A 21,411-nucleotide genomic window follows, 5' to 3' on the forward strand; every position below is an offset into this window, starting at 1 on the left:
CTTCTTTCTCTTGTATCTCTAAATATTGTAAAGAAAACAAAAGCTTGTTTTTCTTGAGCTCAGAAGCAGAAGAAGGAAAGAAATGGGAAAGGAATATCTTAGAAGAGTTGGCTGAGGTGGACTTATGGCTTACTTGCTTGCTGCCTGTTCTAGAATAGCTCTCTACTGTCTGAAATCTTGCCTATTAGATACAAGCCAAAAACAAACAAACAAATACATACATACATACATACAATTTCTGACATACATACAAACAGTGTTTCTGAGAGAGTCTTTTTGTCATATAGTAATGGATTTAATCATATAATTTTCCTATGTGTGAGGTAATAGCACTAAGAAAACGAGTTTTAGTTTGAGATGTGAGAAGAGAAACAGTATAGGTAAGTTTAGAACATAGTACCCTTTGTAAAGGAGTTAGGGATATGCTTGGGGAGATTTTCATCTTTGGTTTTGTCATGCTTGGGCAAGGGGCTACTGGGGATATGGACACTGAGGAGTGGGGAATTGCCAAATAGGAAATTAGAACAGTTTATTTGAAAAGTTCTATGTTAAGTCTGATGTTAAAGTCAGGGAAAGGAGAATACTTCGTTCCTTCCCCCATCCAGTCCCTTCCACATACACACAATATGCAGCAGGGCTTAGAATTCAGATAACACTTTTATTTACATGCATTATAAATGAGTTTTCTGTGGTCTCTCCTTTGGGAACCTTTACTTTTATGGGACAATAGGTTCCCGTCTTAAATAATCAGAATGTCATTTTGCAAATTGGGACATATGTACTCTATTGGAAAATTGTACCTGAAAGAATTTTTCATTTTTTTTTTAATAAAATGTGAAGTATTAAAAGGAAAACTAAATAAATAAAGGTAGGTTTTTGACATATTTGTGTCCTTCCTTTATTTGACCCATTAAGTTGGGGTTCAATTTGGAATAGCACCAATAAAGTAGGTATATATAAATTTTTCTCAGCTGGAGAATAACAGAACTATATATACAGCAAGGACAATAATTTGTGTGACGGGCGACAGTTCTGTTTAAAAAGTTATTGGGTTATTGCTTAGAATTAAATGACTTAATATATGAACTTTCTTAGATGGGTCTTGTATGTCTTATTCCCTTGTAGGCTGGCTGTTTTTTTTTTTTTTTAACCATAATAACAGTAAATAGCACTTATAGTGCCTACTTTTTGTCAGGCACTGTCCTAAAGCCTTTTGCATATAGTAACTCATGATCCTTACAATAAACAAAGCCCTATGGCTTTATATTTTTAAAAACTTTGTCTCATATCAATTTTTCAAATTTAAACCCTTTTTCACTTAGCTTATCAAACTTAAAACAACTCTAGTTGAAAAACTTTCTAAGAAAGAAATGGGCAAAAAGTTGATTGATTTTGGTTTTTTTTTTTCCCCCCCACAAGCTAGTTTTCCTCGTACATTTATAAAGACAGTAAAAATGAATTAGCTATCGCTATATAGGGTAGAAATGCTTATGGAACTTAAAGACTCCTATTTGGACCTTTTAATCTGCCAGGGATGCTATTAAGTATGTTTAATGTTTAGATGAGTGGGAATTTGTGAAGAATATTCAAACCGCTTTTTGTCTGCTCTCACACCAACACAGTCATCCACACAGAAGACTTTATGACCAAATGTAGGGGGTAGGACTTCTCTCCACCACTAAGCGAGCAATCAGTTCTGTAGCAGACACCATCTGGGTGTCCTCCCATTCCAACACTACTAGGCAACAGGGTCAGATCCCACAGATTGAGTGCTCAGTCCCATAAGACCACCCCCTTCCCACCAGTCACAAGTTTGGGGTTCCCATGACTCCTTCTTTGGGTTCAATTAATTTGATAGAGCGGCGCACAGAACTCAGGGAAACGCTTGCTTACATTTACCAGTTTATTATATAGGTGAAGAGATGCATAGGGTGAGGTGTGGGAGAACTTCATGTGTTTAGATATCTGGAAGCTCTTTGAACCCTGTCCTTCGGGCCTTTTATGGAGATTTCATTGGTTGTCCATGATTGAAGCATGGACAACCCTGTTGAAATGTGATTGGACAAAAAGGGTGTGACCTAAACCCAGTAAGTCCTGTCTGTTCTGATTCTTCTTGGCCTCTCTGTGCAGCATTCCTTCCTCCAGGGTATTTCTCTGAAATGAGGGTTTTATGACTTATGATCAGATTAGAGTCCTGCCAAATGGGCAAGTAAGTGAAAGGGAGTGTAGGGGAAGGTCAGAGAGGCGCTCTGTTTACTGGAACAAGGGTTATGAGAGTTAGGACCCAGGAACTGTGGACGAAAACATGTATATGTATTAAAAATAATATCATAGTAGGTATGTGTTATTACACGTACTTGCCACTCTCATACTTTTTTTTTTTTCATGCTTAGACCAAATCAGATACCACAGAAGATGTGAGTAGTATAAATGACCAATACCATTATTTCAAGAAACCTTTTTTCTCCTATTAGTGTAGTCATCTCTGACTTCAAAATAATGTTGGGGTGCTGTATTAGTACTTTCTTCTAATGCTATTTTTCAGCCTTCAGTTTTAAGGGATTTGTTACTAGAAAATATTTTGTACTTACTAAATAGTTTGAGATTCCAAACTGTTGCACAAAGAGCACAGACATTTCCAGGCCATGATATGACTTGGTAACAGGGTACTCAAATATCACATTATGCAAGGGTTCAGTGAATAAAGTTTAAAGTTAAATATTAACTCTTGAGCTGAAAATACTGGGCTCTCTTTAAAAATTACTTTCCTTTATTTATGTTTGGAGTTAGGCAAATAGGGAAAGAAATGAGTCATTGGTTTCAGGCCACTTCTAATATTAAGGATTTTGCAGGCTTTTGCAGTCCATACAGTTTTTATAGCAAGTTCCAGAAAATATTATCCCTATTTCATTGTAGCTGGCTATATATCTTTAAATATTTTGGCCATATACATTTTTAAATATTTTAGCTGATTTGTCATTATTTATTGCCTTTTCTGCTTAGGCATATATTAACATCAGGTAAACTGTGGAACATTAGTAAAGACATTGCACTGGAATGAATGCCCATTTTATAAAGTTGAAAAATTTTAGAAATTCTAAATGCTAGATTTGTTTTTATATTTATCAGTAAAATTTGTTTGCTCTTATGTAATTTTTGCAAGGCAAATGATATAATTAGCACATGAATATTTTCCCCAAGCTTGAATCTATTAATAGTGTCTGTGATGGTATCTAATAAATATTTATTGAAAGATTGCGTTGGAGCAGGTGATGATTAAGAATAAGTGTATATTTGTAGGTCTTTGGATTTTTATAATTATAAAAGAGGAAAAAAGAGATTAGAAAGATTAGATTGCTCAAATTGAAACTTTTTTCTATTGCAGTAATATATCAAAAAACATTAATATTATTTTGACTATGATTTTTCTGCCCATACCCTCATAAGGGTGCAAAATGCTGAATATTTTAAGCCTTAGTAAACTTAGAAGAAAGTAAAAAGAGACTCATTGCCCAAGCTTGAAATTTAAGCGATTACCCTTGTTTGAATCAGTCATTTTTACCTTATTGAGTAACCATTAATTTTAGAGTTTTAAACTGAAAACGAGCAGCATAATTCAACCATCTGTTTTTAAAAAAAGAAAGAAAAGAAAAACTGCATATAGCTTTAAGTCATTTCAGATATATCAAGTGGTTAGTTTTGCTGTAAGAACAAACCCGCTTTTCCTTTCTTTTGGTAGCCTGCCCCTCCCCCTGAAAATGCAGCTCCATTTGGTATGAGCAACAAGCAAATGACTAGAACAATCAACAGATAGAAGGAAGGCATTAATGCCCGAGTATTAGTAGCCTAGTTACAGATTGCACTGCGTCAGACTGCTCCACACCCAGAAGACGTCAGGTGACTTCAGTCCTTGCTGCAGTTGTGCAGCAGAGGAGACTGCAGACTTCGGTTGAGGAAACGGATATTTCATGTCTCGGGGAGTAGATTTTTGCAGTTACACCTTTTCTGTTGGTATGCATAATTGATAATTGCAGCTGGAGGGCGGATTGTGACAAGAGATGGACGGTCAGAAGAAAAATTGGAAGGATAAGGGTATATCTGCTTTTTAATCTTTTATTTCTTCAGTTTTTATATGTGAACAGTAATATTTTTCTATGAATAAGCTTTCCAGTTTAGATACATTTTGGATCGAAAGTGAAACCCATGAAAGGTGTCAGGCTAAAGGATTAAAACAGCTATCTTATATGTATTTTTACATTTGGTTGTATACTAGAAAATGTCATGCTGTTCGGTTTCACTGGCATTGGTTTAGTATTTTCAGTCTTATGGTTGTTTAGGTCCTTCCTATTCTTTAATCTTGTATATTGTAAATAATATAGGTCTAACAGATTTCATTTATTCGTCACTTTGTGTGATAAACTTTGTATTTCATAATGACATATTTTCTGTGACTAAGAATTTATAAAAAGCTTACTTGGTGTAGTTGAAATTCTATCCAAAGGTTTGTAGGTAGCAAGGTACTGCATTTTGCAATAAGCCTCTTTTTCTTCTTTGGAAGTCTGACTTGAACCTTTAAAATTATTATCAACTGCCTTTTAATCAGATTATATTCGTGTATATCTTGAAATTGTTCACATTATACACAGTATAATTACACAGTTTTAAGTGCATGTCTATATTTAAGTTACTAACCTTTGTCCTTGTAATAACCAATCAGTAATTTTGATCCCTTTTCCTCCCCCTTGAAAGCCCAGATCCTTTCAAATCTCAGTGGATCATTGTGTAAGAATTTAAGCCTATAAGTGGTAAAATGCCAACTGGAATGACTATTTTTAAAATGTTTTATTATGTAGGTGTCTAAAGGTGCCTTTTTTTTTTTTAAAAGGTCGGTAGGCTATATATCTGTGCACTTTTAATAAACTGTCTTAAAAATTATTAGAGCTATTTTTAAGTAGCCTAAATAGACATTCCACATGAGCAGTTTTTTCAGGCTACATTCAAGTTTTATAATTTTTAAAAAATGTTATTTCCTTCAAGAGCAGTGTTGGTGATAATGTTTCTAAAAGCAATATGTGAACCTAATAATTATAGTAGCTTACAACATCCTTTTAAAAATTTGTTCAATAAAGATGTGGGGAAAAGGTGAGTTTAAGATTGAGTTCGTATTGAGATGTAAGAGGATTTTACAAGTTGCAACTTAAAAAACAATAGAAAACAATACAGCTTTGGATTTTCAACTTTATGGTTTCTTTACATGTGAACTTGATAAGGAGTTTTATTTCTTCATCCTTCTAGCTATTAGCATTACAAAGTGAAAGATGAATTGATATGCTGTAGCTTTTGCTAAGTAAAAATGATACTAGTGATAACGCAATAAATATAGGCTTTAAAATAGATGAAAAATCATATCAGGGCTCATTTTGCAACTGTTAAGTCACTAGATTAATAATTTAAATTATAGGCCATTTAATAACACCTTGAGATTATTTGTTGAAGTAACTTAGGGATATTTTGAGATAGGAGAAATTACGATCCAGTGTAGTTCGTATTTTACCAGAGATTTGTTTGATTATTTTTAGACACCAAATATAAAATCAGATTTACTCCTGAATGTCTCTGGGCAATCAAGTTGTATGTAAGTGGAATGGCCTAGTATTTTTTTACTACTTGTCTTTGGCTGTTTTGGTCAGTTAGACTAACTTTACCTATTTCTTAGATTCAGTGGTTGGGTTAATGTTGTAGATTATACAGTAACTTTTAAATTGGAAATCACTGAGAATCTGCAGCTACTATGGAATTTTTCCTTATTTAAAAATATATTACAATAGAGGAAGGAACATAATATAGTGTAAATTTTAAAAATATATTTAGGCCCATATTATTTTCTACTGCATTCTTCCTCTGCCCCCCCCCCCCCCCCGTACAGTATAATGGAAGTGAGAGATGCTCTGATTTCAATATTTTTAAAAAGGTGGTTGGTTTTGTTTGTTTGTTTGCTGATTAACTCGTAATAAAGACATTTGCTCTTTCAGGCTAACACCAATATTAGTAATTTGTATTCTTTTATATATTCTTCATATTTTCTGTTCCTTAGTAGGATACTTAATGACAAATGAAGTTTATATAGTATTTGATTATTGGAGTTATATGAAAACTTTGATAAATTAAGATAGTCAAAAGATTTTGAAGAGCTTAAAATAGGAAGGAATGTACAGGCTTGGGGGTTTGGGTGGGGTGAAAGAATGATGTAACCGCTAAAAAGCTATAATTGAGACAGTGAATAGAACTTTCCTGGATAGAACAGAATATATAGGACAATAGTTAAAAGATAAGATTGGTGTGGTCAAAGAATATAGAAGATTTGGAAGATCTAGGTCAGGTTTCCTTAATGTTATCTGTAGATGAGAATCTTCTAGTGCTTCTTAAAAATACAAAGTGCTGAGATCCTGACCTACCAAATCAGATTTTAAAGGGCCTGGCAATCTGTATATTAAGCATCCTGCTGTAGTTCATGTTATAATTGGGAAAATTTGGGAAACACTGATTTAGGTTTTCACATCTCAGTTTTGGTATATTTTGATTTGACCAGAGTAAGAAACTTACCCTTTATGGTCTTCAGCTTCTTCATATGCATGATTTCTAGGGTTCCAGTTTTGAGGTTCTCTGGTTTTATGAAAAGATACCCTGGGCCAGATTGCAGAAGATGTTGGGTTTTGGATTTTATCATAAAAGAAATAAAAAGACTTTGGAATTTTAAAGTAAGGAGTGATAAATGATAGCAGTTTTGAAAGACTGGTTTAGGGTATTGTATGAGATGAATTGGAGAAGAACCTAGAGGCAGACCAGAGAGGATGACTGTACTTGTGCCTAGATTTAAAGGCGATAGGCTTGAATTTGGCCTGAAATAGGGATGAAAAGGAAGTGACAGATTTGAAAAACTCAAGGAAGGAATACTTGACATTTGGTATGATGAGGGCGAGGGAGGGAGTTGAGTGAAACATTGGCAACCATAGTGCTTTTATATTAGTAGGAACAGAGCTAAAGTAGATAGAAAAGATGCGAAGTTGGGTTTTAGACACTTTCAATTTGAAGTGATGATAGAATATCTCTGAGGCTTAGAGAAATGACAGGTTTAATGATAAAGGATTGGGAGTCAAATGCAAAGTGAGGCAGATGAATATTGTTAGGAGGTTTGCATAGAAATAATTGAAGATTAAGATAGGACAGCCTAAAACCTACGTTTGGGGACATGTGGCACCAGCAAAGATGAGGAAGTCATAGTCAGCAGTAAAAGAAGCAGGATGGTGTAGTTTCACTGATAAGAGGTGGGGAGAGAATTTTCAAGAAGGAATGGGTGATTAAATGCCGTAGAGAAGCTGGGTAATATGAAGATTGAGAAATGAACGTGAATCTTGTTAAATTTTAGGAGTAGGTACAACATGGCCTGTTATTGTTACCAGTGCTTTTTGGATGTGGCAGTTAACATGCCATAGGTGACCTTTGAGAGCAGTTTGTGTAGGATGGGGAAAGAAATGCTTCTAGCATTAAAATTCAATTTAATTATACTTCAAGACAAACTGGCTTTGGACCATTTCTGGAGCATACTTCCTCCCAGAGGTTCTTGTAGGGCTTCCTGATACTGTGATAAGCCACTTTTAATTTCTTTGATAGCTTAAGGTTGCTGAGTGTGTGAGTACAGATGTATGTGTATATACTGACATTTCAGTAGAGAGAAGCGCAGGGGTCTTGGTGCTTAAAATGCCTTACTTCTCCTTGGGAATGACAAAAAATGACTGAGAAGGGAATTTTGGTATTAGCCAATTATGAGACCTACTGATTGGAGGAAGGCCCCTGCTTTTAATTCTACATTTAGCTGAAACTCAATATTTAGGCATTCATTAGATATTCTTCTAGATCTTGGTTTAGTAGTGTTTCACTGCATATGCATGTGTTGTAGAAAACTTAGAAGGTAGAATAAAACTATCACTTCACACAAAATGGTTTTGGGGTATATTTTTAATAGGGTATGTGGGTTGGGGGTGTTAAAACTCTTCTTATGTAATCTTTTTCCTCCATTAAATGGGGAAGTATCTTTTTATTTTTTAAATATTCTACATCATTTTAATGACCACAGTATTCTAATGCCATGTAGTTAAATAATGAAGTTATTCCTAAAGTTTTATAAATAAAGGTTGAATATCCCTAACCTGAAAATCTAAAACCCAAAGTGCTCCAAAATTTGAAACTTTCTGACTACCCTACATGGTGTCATAGTGGAAAATGCCACATCTAAGTACTAACCACAAGTTTTGTTTTATACAAAAAAATCATTAGTGGCTTACGCCTATAATCCTAGCACTTTGGGAGGCCAAGGCAGGAAGATCACTTGAGGCCAGGAGTTGGAAACCAGCCTGAGCAAGAGTGAGATCCTGTCTCTGCAAAAAATTGAAAAATTAATTGGGCATGGTGGTGTGCACCTGTAGTCCCAGCTACTCGGGAGGCTGAGGCAGGAGGATCACTTGAGCCCAGGAGTTTGAGGTCAGTGAGCTATGATGGCGCCACTGCACTCTAGCCTAGGAGACAGAGCAAGATCGTGTCTCAAAGAAAAAACAAAAATTGTGCAAAATTACTTTGAAGCTATGTGTATAAGGTGTAGATGAAACAAGTGAATTTCGTGTTTATACTTGGGTTCCATCCCCAAGATATCTCATTATGCATGTACAAATTTTAAAATCCAAAAGAATCTGAAGTTTGAAACACTTCTGGTCCCAAGCATTTCAGATAGGGAATACTCAACCTGTAAAAACAATTCTGAAATGAATATAATTGAATTTAAATATTTGTTCTTATCCATGATTATTTCCAAATTGCTAGATTATGGTAATAATACAGTGATTTGGTGCATGTTACAAAACTGCCTTCCAGAAAGATAGTACAAGTAATTACTTTGAACAATGCATGGGAGTATTATGGAACTGTGACTAATGCAATAGTATATATGCATTTCTGATAGTTTTAACTCTAAGATAGCTATTTTGTCAATGTTAACTAGTTAGTTACTTGATAAGAACCAGGTTTGTATTAAGAAAGAATAATGTGCAAATGTTTTCTCCTATATGTGGTTCATAGTCTTGTATGGTTAAGTAGTGAGAGCGATGTTGGAAATAGCCTATTTTCTTTATTTACCCAAGTGTGTGTACTCCTAGTTCCTTACCAGGACTCCTAACTGGTCTTTATACTAAAGCTCATGTGTCACAGTCAAATAAAAATTAATCTTCCTGAAGTACAGCTCTAATCACTTAAGGGGTTTTCCTTTACTTTTCAAATTAAGTTTGTATGGTCTATCCTGGACTTCAAAAGGCATTCCATGGCCTAGTCCCAACCTTTATAATCTCATCTCCCATTACTCCCTTTTTCCAGCCACATTGAAGGACTTGTTCTGTAAACATGTCTTTTCTTTGCCTTTGCTCATGTTTTTCTCTTTATCTAGAATGCCCTTTCTTCCCATTGCATTTTGCCCAAGTAGTACTTATCAAAGACCCAGTTCTCCCTGATGATAAATTCACTAATCCTCCCAGGTAGAGGTAATCCAGTGTTCCTCAGAACTTCCATTTCTTGGTTTTAGCTTCGTACCTTCTATTAGAGTTATTTATACATATATATCTTGGCTCTATTTCCAGCCTGTAAATTTTTTGAAGGCAGAAAACAGTGGTAGCTTCATCACTGGGGGTCCTCGTTGGCTCTGCATAGCTTCTCAATAAAGGGAGAGGCTGAGAGCTTTAATGTTCAGCCAGGTTTACTTCTGACTCTGATATACATATGTTTTTAGAAAGTTTTTTTAATGTGTTTTCAAGTGGGAGAAATTAGAAATGGAATTCCCTACCTTCCCCCTTTTTAAAGGATCAAGTAAGTAATTTAGGGAACTTTTATAACTTCAGGATTTTTAGATGATACCTGCAGAGTAGGCATTCTGTTAGTCATTTATGCCAACTTTCTCATTTTATTGATAAGGAAACCAAGAAAACTAAGGAGATTAAATTATTTGTCACTACCTCAGCTAGTGGCATGAGGCCTTTATTTAACAATTTATATTTGTACTTGAACAATCAAAGATTGAAAAATGTAAAAGCTAAAATAACCCGTGGCTTGATATTTATTCATGCATCATCTAGCTGTGGCATCTTATTGAACATGGTATATATTTCTTTTGTGTAGTCCTCACTCTGCAATTATTAATTTTAAAAAAAGGCAATAGTCTATCACACTAGTCGTGGAAGAAGGTTAGATGTGGTTAGATGTGGTTAGTTGTTTAGTACAGGTGGGAATTCCCTGGGCCAGGAGAATAATTTCTCCTTATTCTTAAGGATTGGATTACATGCTTGAATGCCAGAAGAATATTTAAGAAGTGAATAGAATTTTTAAGTTTATTCTCTGGGTGCCCCCTAGATTACCTTTTTATATACAGTGGTCTCAGTATCCACAGTGGATTGGTTCCAGCATCCACCCCACTCCCCACCCCCAGTCCCCGCCGTAGATATGGAGGGCCAGTTGTATTCACTTCATCCCGTATGTTGCTAGAATCTGGGCCAAAGGATGTTGTTAAATTTAATTTAGCCAGTGCTTTTCTTTGCATCCTTGGAGCAGTGTTGTGAGCCTAAATTTTCTATTTATTTCTCTGCTCTATCATGGATGAGGCTGACTAATATTACTGGGTATATGTGTCTACATATGTATATTTTAAAATCTTCATGACTTGCCAAGTTTTTCGATTCAACTACCACGTATGCATTTGTGTGAGGTATGATAGACATTAAAACATTATGTGTTGTCTTTCCTCGAATGCCATATCACCACTATCTTATCTTATTTATTCTAAATAGTATTTACTTAAGGAGTTCAAAGCAGCTTATGGACCAAAAAATGATCAAATATTAATGATATCCTTACAAGTCTGTTGATAAGAGTTGAGCATTGAGATAGCTTTAGAAATTTCAACTCTCAGTAAAATTCTGATTTTTCCCTAGAATGTGAGGAATTACAACTGTTCTTTGTTGTATACACTCAGTTATTTTTTCCATCTAAATAATCTAAAATAGTTTTGAATAGATTATTCTGGCCCATGATGTGAATACTGTACCTTGTTTCATTGTCTATACTGTTATCTGTTTATTCAGTGATCATTTATACTGTATGCATAATACGAATATAGGGTTATAGAAATAAAGCTGGTTTACTTATTAGTGAAGTTTATTCTGTTTTTTGAACTAGTAATTTGCTTTGAGCACTGCACCCCGCCCCCAGGGTATTAAGCTTTTCAAGTTTCTAAACTTACAGGACAGAATGTTTTCCATTTAGTTTTGATTAGTAGAAAAGAGGATTTTGAGCAGTGATTTCATATTTCTAAGGTTTGGTGCCTATTTCTTTTAATGCTTGGATGCCAACAAAGTAAAATTTCAACAATACATTTGTTGGATAAATTTATTTTGTAATCTTAGGTTTCTATTTGTGTAGGTCTTGATCAATTCCACTAATTTAAAATAAATAACTACATGCTAATAAAAATTTTATCAGAAATATAGACTTGTCATAGGAAGAGTTCTTATTTTTATATCTATTACAACTGAAGATTGTTAAAGTTGATACAGGTAGGGAGAATCATTGACTTGGAATATGTATGTACAACATACTTTGAAGGGAAGATATTTATTTAGCTTTACCTTAGAGAAAATGGAACTAATTTTCCCTTCTGTGAAAGGAAAATTATTATGGTTTAGAAAAATTGGAGGTGGGAAGTTAGAATTATTTTCTGCTTTTTTTTTTTGGTTTTGTTTTCTCCTAATAAAGCTGGAAGTAGAGTGTGGGATTAAAAGAAGTATTGAAAACTACATGAACTAACAAAGTAAATTTGTGAGTTTAATTAAATTGTAAGTGAGGCATGTGTGGTGATGGTTGAACCTCTCTATCTTAATTTGTATTATCCTTAGAAGGCAACAGCCATAGATGGTTTTTACCTTCCTACAACATAATGAACCATTTTCTATTTAAAGATACTTAATAGGGAAAAAGACCACTTAATGAACCCAAATTTCTTAGTAAATAACAGGGGAAAAGATTTGATTGAGACTTTAACTTCTGCTTGATATTTGATTATGCTACAAATAGAAAAAAAGACTTTATCTTGAAATACAAAACCAACAATTATGCCAATAAGTTTATTTTAGTTTATCCTCAACAAAATTTGGTTTTATAATCATCACTGTGCCTAAGTTCGTAGAATAAATAGAGGGTGAGTCAGGCTTTTTGGGGAGGTAATTTTTCCCACAAAATTGTATAGTAGTACAAAATGGCATGTTTCACTTTATGGTAATATTTCACAGGGAATCTCATGTAATGTCCCCTTACAAAAAATGTTCAAGGGTTTTATTTACTTAACTAGGAGCTCCTCTTAATTTTTGAGGCCAGATACTGTGTTTTGAAGTGCTTGTTGGAGATTGTCAATCTTCTTTAGCAATTCTCCAACATCACTCGTAACATTAACTTATGAAATTCTGTATTATTAAGATTTGCAGTTTTGCACTGGGGTTGATCTAGATTGTTTTATCTGACAAGACATTTCGGTGATGAGTGAGGCTGAACGGTAAAGTTAAACAGTAATGGATACTTATGAGCTTAAATTAATTTTGAGGTTGGTTGCTTTGTGGATGACTTCTGTATGTAAAGCATGCAGGCTTGTCACTATTTTTAGCTATGGCAGATGACAGTTTGTGATTACCAAATGTGGGCAACTATTCTTACTCTGCATTGGGCCAGAAGTTTTATTTTAAAGAAAAGATTATAGTATACTGAGTTATTTTGAATTAAAATCTAGTTTGATAAAGATGCTATTGCTCTGTGCACTATATAAAAAACAATCAAAATATAGATTTTTTACTTTTTATTTTGAAAACAAAAGTCAGCAAGGACTGCAGTGAGTAAGTCACTTTTTTCTAAATTACAAGAGTTTGTTAAAATATCAGTATTATTTTAGTAATTCCTAAGCATTCCCCACAGTTGTAAGAGGAAAGGCACTGTTAATCTCAGATCTTTGAAAGGATGTTTCACAAACATTTTATATAAGAGCAAAGTTGAGGCCACAGTAGGGTTACCTTGCATGACTAACACTTTATTCTGCGATATAGGAGACTGGAGGGACCATGAAAAGGTAAGCTTTCCTTGTATAATAACACTTATATTTTAACAAACTCTCATAATTTAGAAAAAAGTGATTAATACAAGCCCTTTATCTTAATTTTACTTTCTCAGAAATAAAGAGCCACTAAACTCTTCACTCAAAAACAGAACTAATAAAGTGATTACAGAGGAATCCAAAATTAACATTTTAGTGACCTGGTAGTTCTTATTTAAAGGTGTCCTTTATTTTAATTTGAAAATTAATTAAAATGTTACTATTCTTAGGAATCATCTGGCCACTATTCAGACAGTGCTGCAAACATTAATGATGCAGGCAATCATTTCATCTTTCATAAAGATGAAAGGCATTCATTCATTGGTCTTTCAAGGTCTAGTAAGGGCAGATAAGCCTGTTTAACAATGTTTGTTTTATAAATTATCTGAAAGTGTTCTAATTTGTTATTTAATAAATGTAGACATCTGAAAATAGTGTAAATAAAATGTTAAGTCCAAAGTGTAGAAACATTTTTGAATAAATTAATTAGAATTAGTGTGTGACTTAAACTGTCATAAAATACACATTCCTTCTAATCAAACAGTAATATTTATTGAAAGTTTAGTTGTTTTGAGGGACGTAGTAGGTAGTAAGACAAACATTCCCTTTTGGAGTTTACAATCTAGCAGAGAAACATATTAAAGGTATTTTTTAATTAAATGTACAGTTCATTGATTTTTGGTATATTCACAAAATATATTGCAGCCATCACCATTATCTGTTTCCAGAACATTTTCATCACCCCCTAAAAAACTCCATACCCATTAGCAGGCACTCCCTGTCATTCCTCTTTGTCCTAGCCCCTGTGGCAACCACTAATCTACTTTTTGTCTCTCTATAGAATTGCATATTCTAGACATTTTGTATAAACATGATTATACAATATATGGCCTTTTGTGACTGGCTTCTTTCACTTAGCATATGTTTTTAAGGTTCTTTCATGTTATAACATGTATCAATAAAGTAGTCCTCCTTTAACTGCCAGAGATACAGTCCAAGATCCCCAGTGGATGCCTGAAACCAGTTAGTACCAAACCATATATATATATATATATATATATATATAGTTTTAATCCCACATGCCTCTGATAAAGTTTAATTTGTAAATTAGGCACAGTAAGAGATTAACTGCATAAATAATAAAACAGAACAGTTAAAACAATATACTATAATAAAGTTATGTGAATGTGGTTTCTCTCAAAATAATCTCATTTGTACTGTACTAAACTATTTTTGGACTGTAGTTGACCACAGGAAACTGAAACCATGGAAAGGGAAACCACAAATGGGAGAGAGGGGCTACTGTACTTCGTTTCTTTTTATGGCTCAATAATATTCTGTTATGGATATGCCATATTTTGTTTGTCAGTTCAATTGATAGACATTTGGGTTGTCTCCTTTTTAGCTATCATGAATAATGTTGCTGTGAACATTTATCTGCAAGTTTCTGTGTGGACATAGGTTTTCTTGTTTTTTGGGTAGAACTCCCTAGGAATGGAATTTCAGTGTCATAAGGTAACTCTCTGTTTAACTTTTGGAGGAACTGTTTTTCATAGTGGCTGAATTTTACATTCCTACCATCAACTTATGTGAGGACTCCAGTCTTTGCCAACTATCAACACTTGTTATTGTCCATCTTTTTTATTATAGCCATCCTAGTGTGTGTGAAGTGGTATCTGATTGTGGTTTTCGTTTGCATTTCCATAATGACTAAATGATGTTGAACATCTTTTCATGTGTTTATTGGCCATTTGTATATCTTTGGAGAAATAAATCAGTTCAAATCGTTTGCCCATTTTTAATTGGGTTATTTATCTTTACTGTTGAGTTGTAAAAGTTTTTTTTTTAATATATTCTGAATATAAATCCCTTATCAGATACTTGATTTGCAAATTTTCTCCCGTTCTGTGAGTTGTCTTTTTACTTTCTTGATGGTGTCTTTTGAAGCAGTAAAGTTTTTAAATCTTAATATAGTCCAGTTTTGGTCTGCTTTTCTTTTGTTGTTTTTGCTTTTGGTGTCATAGCTAAGAAACTATTGTCTAATCTAAAGTCATGAAGATTTACACCTGTTTTTCCTAGAAGAGTTTTATAGTTTAAGCTCTTACCTTTAGGTCTTTGATCCATTTTGAATTAATTTTTATATATGGTACGAGGTAGAGAGGCCCAGCTTTATTCTTTTGTGCTTGGATATCCAGTTGTCTACTACCATGTGTTTGAAAAGACTGTTCTTCCCCATGGGATTATCTTGGCGCCCTTGTCAAAATCAGTTGACGATAAATGTAAGGTTTTTTCCTGGATTGTCAGTTTTATTCTACCGATCTATCTGTCCTTGTGCAACTACTTCACTGTCTCGATTACTATATTTTTGTAGGAAGTTTTGAATAGGGAAGTGTGAGTTCTCCAACTTTGTTCCTTTTCAAGGTTGTTTTGACTATTTTTGGATCCCTTGCCTTTGTATATGAATTTTACAATTGACTCAATAATTCTTGCTAAAAGACAGCTAGGATTTTAATAGGGCTTGCACTGCAGGTCAATTTGAGGAGTATTGCCACTTTAACAATGTCTTCTAATCCATGAACATGGGATGTCTTTCCATTTATTTAAGTTGTCTTTAATTTCTTTTAACAATGTGTTCTAGTTTACAGTTTGTATGTCTTGTACTGCTTTTATCTTTGTTCCTAAGTATTCTTTTTTATGCTATTGTAAATGGAATTATTTTCTTAATTCATTTTCAGTTTGTTTATTGCTAGTGTATAGAAATACATTTCATTTTTATATATTGATCTTGTATTCTGCAACCTTGCTAACTTGTTTATTAATAAAAAGTGTTATTAGTTCTAGTAGCTTTTTTGTGGCTTCCTTAGGATTTTTTGTATATAGCAGGTGTTTGAATAACATTGTTTCATTGAATGTTGTTTCTGTATGATGATGAGGAAAACAAAAAAATCAATTCCCAGTTAGGGTCACTGTCTTTTGTGGAGTTTACATGTTCTCCCCATGTCTTTGTGGGTCTTCCCTAGGTACTCTGGTTTCTTCTCACATCCCTAAGATGTTAGGTTCATTGACGTGTCTCAGTGTCCTAGTATGAGTGAGTGTGGGTGTATGTGTGAGCATGCCCTGTGATGGAATGAATGGCATCCTGTCCAGGGTTGGTTCTTGTCTTGTGCCCTGAGCTGCCAGGATAGGCTTAGGCTGCCATGACCCTGAAAGGTAATAAGCAGGATGGAAAATAATGAATGAACGGAATGAATTAATACAAGTTATTATAAAATAAAAATTCTTGAAGTATATGATAACCATACAAATGCATGACAATAAACGATGCACTATGAAAGGGTTCACAAGTTACCATATTTGTTACTGCTTGTTTTTGAACTGTGTGGTGGGAGGAGGTGCTCCTTAGAATTTTTGCTTTGCAAATGTTTATTCCTTGATTTAACCTACTACCACTATGACTGCCCTCACTGATTCACCAAAAATGAGTGAATAATTATCTTATTTTTATTAATCTTTGTTAAATGTATGTATAGCTCACATTTATTTCACTGTTTAAGAGCAGGAGTGTTTGGTGTCTTTGGAAGCTGGGTGATGTTTTTGTGACCAGAAATATGCCATAGGAACTTACTTTTGTTCATATCAATTAGCCTATGGGAAAATTGGTTTCATTATATGTCGTTTTATTTAAAGTTGCGGTTTCCAAGAACCTGTCCACAGTGTTAGTGAGGACTTACTGCATAAGATCATGTTATTTGCAAATAGTTTAATTTCTTCCTTTTCAACCTGGATGCCCTGTATTTCTTTTTCTTGTCTCATTGCTCTGCATGGTACCTTCAGGATAATGTTGGATCAAAAGTGGCAAGAGTTGATACACTTATCTTGTTGCTGGTCTTAGGGAGAAAGATTTCAATCTTTTGTCATTAAGTATGATGTCAGCTATGGATTTTTGGAGATGCCCTGTATCAAGTTGAGGATGTTCCTTTCTTTTTCTACTTTGTTGAGTGTTTTATCATTGTCATGAAATGGTATTAGATTTCGTTAGATGTTTTTTCTGTCTATTGGGATGATCATGTGGTTTTCGTCCTTACTCTATTGAGGTGGTGTATTATGTTGGTTGATTTTCATACGTTGAACCAATCTTGCATTCCTGGGATAAATCCCACTTGGCCATGGTGTATAATCCTTTTTCTATGTCGCTGGATCCAGTTTGCTAGTATTTTGTTGAGGATTACTGCATCTATATTCATAAGGGATATTGATCTGTAGTTTCCTTGTGATTGCCTGATTTTGGTAGTTTGAATTGAAAAAACATCTGAATTAACTAATGATTATAAATCTCTTGATGACCATTGGAAGCAACAGTATTTGAATATAAGGGGTTTTAATAAAGTATTATGACTCCTTCCACCTATTGGGAATCAGTAGTCTTGGGTAAACTTAATCTTTCAAAACATTTTTTTATGAAAACCAATTTAAGGAATCTGCAAGAGACTAGAAATACTCCTGGCAAATGTCAAGCAAGATAGCAACCCTGTTTGCTAGAAAATGGCATTTTTTCATTCTTGCATCTTCACTAACAATCTCTTAAACTCCTTTACAGAAAAAGATTGAAATCCTTCTATACTTTTTGTACGGTGACTTTGGTAGCAGTATAGATTGCCTCTCAGACTTTTCTATTCCAAGATATGTTCATTTTGTCTTATATGTGACTATCAGTGCCTACTTGCCTCATCTTCTGTGGCTGTTCTTCCCATTTTTTCCTCCTTCAGTGCTCTTTGGGTCTCATGGCTCCACCACAGCATTCCTAGGGCTTGTTTCAACATGTCTGTCGTGGTATCTGCTTTGAGCTACTCTCATGTACCTTTTTCCATATTTTCATGCAATATGTGTGGGCTTGCATATGTAACTTTCAGAGCTCTTCCATTTATTTTATTTTATTTTATTTTTTTATTGTTTTTGAGACAGAATCTCACGCTTTCCTAAGCTAGAGTGCTGTGGCATCAGCCTAGCTCACAGCAGCCTCAAACTCCTGGGATCAAGTGATCGTCCTGTCTCGGCCTTCCGGGTAGCTGGGACTACAGGTGCACACCACCATGCCCAGCTACTTTTTCTATTTTCAGTAGAGACAGGGTCTCACTCTTGCTCAGGCTGGTCTCCAACTCCTGACCTCAAGTGATCCTCCCGCCTTGACCTCCCAGAGTGCTAGGATTACAGGCATGAGCCACCATGCCAAGCCTCTTCCATTTATTAAAAAGACCTTATTCCTAGGAACCATTTGATAAGGGGAAAGGAAGTAGTAGGTTAGGGTTTACTGTACTTTCATGTGGTTTATTTTAAGCTGTGATCACTGAGTACTGCTGAACCTTATACATGTCTATTCCGATATCATGAACTTTGAGGAAATTGACTTGTTTCAACCCAAAACACTAGAATTATCAGCTCTCTTATATATTGTTAGAATTTTAAGTGTCGGCTGGATCCAAATATTTATTAAGCTAGCAGATAGTGCATTCTTTTTCCAATAGGAAAGCTTACTGGGAAAAACAACACTCATAAGATTCTTTAGTGATATTGAATAGAAATAGAGCAGGGTAAATTTTTGTGATTATAATTCAGATAATATTGGAGTAAAGCTCTTTTCTCCTTTTTGGGTCTAACTGTAGGCGAAGCATTCACATTAAAATTTGTGTGTCTCTTATTAATTAACCTATCTTGTTAATTTCACTGAGACTTTCTTCTTAGCCTTTACTCATTACACATTGCATGTATAATAATTATCTGCCTACACTTTGCCTATTCATTGTGCATGCAAATGTGTAACATTTTGAAGACTCTTATATAATCAGCTGAGCCTTCAATATGGCATCATACAGTGGCGAATAATGAATTTTATCAATAGGAAGTCTGGGTTCAAATCCATGTTCTGCCAGCTTAGTAATTATGTGATCTGAGTCCAGTGACGTACGAGTTGGGTCTCACTTAACTTGTCTAAAGGCCTGCTGCTCATTTATTTTTTTAATAGTTGAGAGAGAGAATGTTGTATAGGCTATAAACAGTGTTTGGTATAATTTAAGTGCCCAGTAAATATTAACTCAGGAAATAAAAGGAGGTGTGGAGATTGGAGAATGTAGATCAGCAACCTGGAAAACCTTTCTAAAACATCTGGCAAGCTTAAAAAGTGGAGCTTTTCAAATTTTTCAAGCTTCTCGCATACAGTTGCCATAATGATAGAGTTTAGAACTGCTTGAAAAATGGTAGGGATTTGAATTTATTGTTTTTCTAAAGTTTGAAGGTTCAGTTCAAAAGAGCGGTATGAATAAAAATATTTAAGCCTCCATCTTCCCCAAAAAATCTGGATTTAAAAAGGAAGGAAATATTTTACAGTTACATTTGGCATACCAGTGGCAAAACCTCATCGATTTGGATCCAATGACAGGTAATCTGAATGCAGTTCAGGACTGATGTGTATCTTGGTACTAACTATGGGTCATGTTAATTTCTGAAAGGAAAAGACAAATTAGGTGACTAATGTCTTTTTTTTTTTTTTTTTTTTTGTGAGACAGAGTCTCACTCTCTTGCTTGGTCTAGAGTGCTGTGGTGTCTTAGCTCACAGCAACCTCAAACTCCTGGGGTCAAGCTATCCTGCCTCAGCCTCCCGAGTAGCTGGGACTACAGGCATGTGACACCATGCCCGGCTAATTTTTTCGATATATTTTTGGTTGTCCAGCTAATTTCTTCCTATTTTTAGTAGAAACGGGGTCTCGCTCTTGCTCAAGCTGGTCTCAAACTCCTGACCTTGAGCAATCCTCCTGCCTCGGCCTCCCAGCGTGCTAGGATTACAGGCGTGAGCCACTGCCGCGCCCAGCCGACTAGTGCCTTTTATTGATGATAAAACTGAATTCTAAAGAGGATGAAGTTTTATCCAACGTTAAACAATTGCAGAGCCAGTACATGCTAGGATGTGGGTCTCTTGAATCCCAGTCCTGATATTTCCTTCTACCATATTCATTCATATAGAAATTACAAACTGATTATAAATAATTCTTATCTAGTCATTAAACCTGTTTGAACAGTATCTCTGTTACATTAGGTAATTTGAGTAGGCATAATTTATGTTGTGTAGTACATATCTCTCAAGTCTGAAGTCACTGATTTCATAATCAGGTTTTACTGAGTAGTTTTTGATGATGGTAATGGATAATGAATATATCTGCATTTATTTTAACTTATCACCAATAGTGATTTTAATTGGAGTTAAATGCTTTTGAACACTTTGAGAATCAGACACTTTATTTTATTTTATCTTATTTTTTGAGACAGAGTCTCACTCTCTTGCCTGGGCTAGAGTGCTGTGGCGTCAGCCTAGCTCACGGCAACCTCATCCTGGGTTCAGGCCATCCTCCTGCCTCAGCCTCCTGGGTAGCTGGGACTACAGGCATGTGCCACCATGCCCGGCTTATTTTTTCTATTTTTAGTTGTTTGGCTAATTTCTTTCTATTTTTAGTAGAGACAGGATGTCGCTCTTGCTCAGGCTGGTCTTGAACTCCTGAGCTCAAGCCATCCTCCTGCCTTGGCCTCCCAGAGTGCTAGAATTACAGGCGTGAGCCACCGCGCCCAGCCAGAATCAGACACTTTATAAAGGAGCAATTGTTGATTTAAAAAAAAAAAAATAGATTTAAGGTGTACCTTACCTACTGATTCTTTTAAGCTATCAACTTTTATTTACCCTATAATACTTAGAAAACTTAGGTAAGTTTAAGATCCCTTTCATGTGGTTTATAAAGTAACATTTTTACAATGTAACATAGCAATATAGTTTATTAACTTAATTGTGGTTGAAATTTTCTTTATATATTTAGTATTTAAATACTTGAATAAGAAGGGTGATAGTAATTGTGGTACTAATAATAACAACAAATAACAGCCCTGACATTTATTAAGAATTTATTATATGCTAAGTACTAAATTTAGTGCTTTATATTATTAATTTATCTTGTAATGAAAAATCTTATTCATTATCTCAATGAGATCATTCGTATTTCTTTTTTAAATTGACAAATCATAGTTGTATACACTTACGGGGTACAGTGTGATATTTTGCTATATGTGTACAATGTGACACAATTAAATCAAGCTAATGAACATCCACCTTGATTACCTATCCGTTTTTATGATGAGACATGAAATTT

The 21,411-nt window shown here is 34.6% G+C and overlaps 1 protein-coding gene across 8 annotated transcripts in view; it reads left to right on the forward strand.

Moving 5' to 3' along the window:
* RTN4 (reticulon 4) overlaps window positions 1-21,411 on the forward strand; it is a 73,156-nt gene that overhangs the window by 34,916 nt on the left and 16,829 nt on the right. The window contains exon 1 of one of the 8 annotated variants that reach the window (XM_069495312.1): window positions 3,829-4,092. The exons of the other annotated variants lie outside the window; for them this stretch is intronic. Within the exon in view, the coding sequence (XP_069351413.1) occupies window positions 4,059-4,092 (34 nt within the window). The 5' untranslated portion in view covers window positions 3,829-4,058. Of the gene's footprint in view, window positions 1-3,828; window positions 4,093-21,411 lie in introns of those variants that run through there. 8 annotated transcript variants of the gene reach the window in all.

The sequence above is a fragment of the Eulemur rufifrons genome, chromosome 19 (genome assembly GCF_041146395.1).
Source record: "Eulemur rufifrons isolate Redbay chromosome 19, OSU_ERuf_1, whole genome shotgun sequence".
In the NCBI taxonomy this organism is placed as follows: domain Eukaryota; kingdom Metazoa; phylum Chordata; class Mammalia; order Primates; family Lemuridae; genus Eulemur; species Eulemur rufifrons.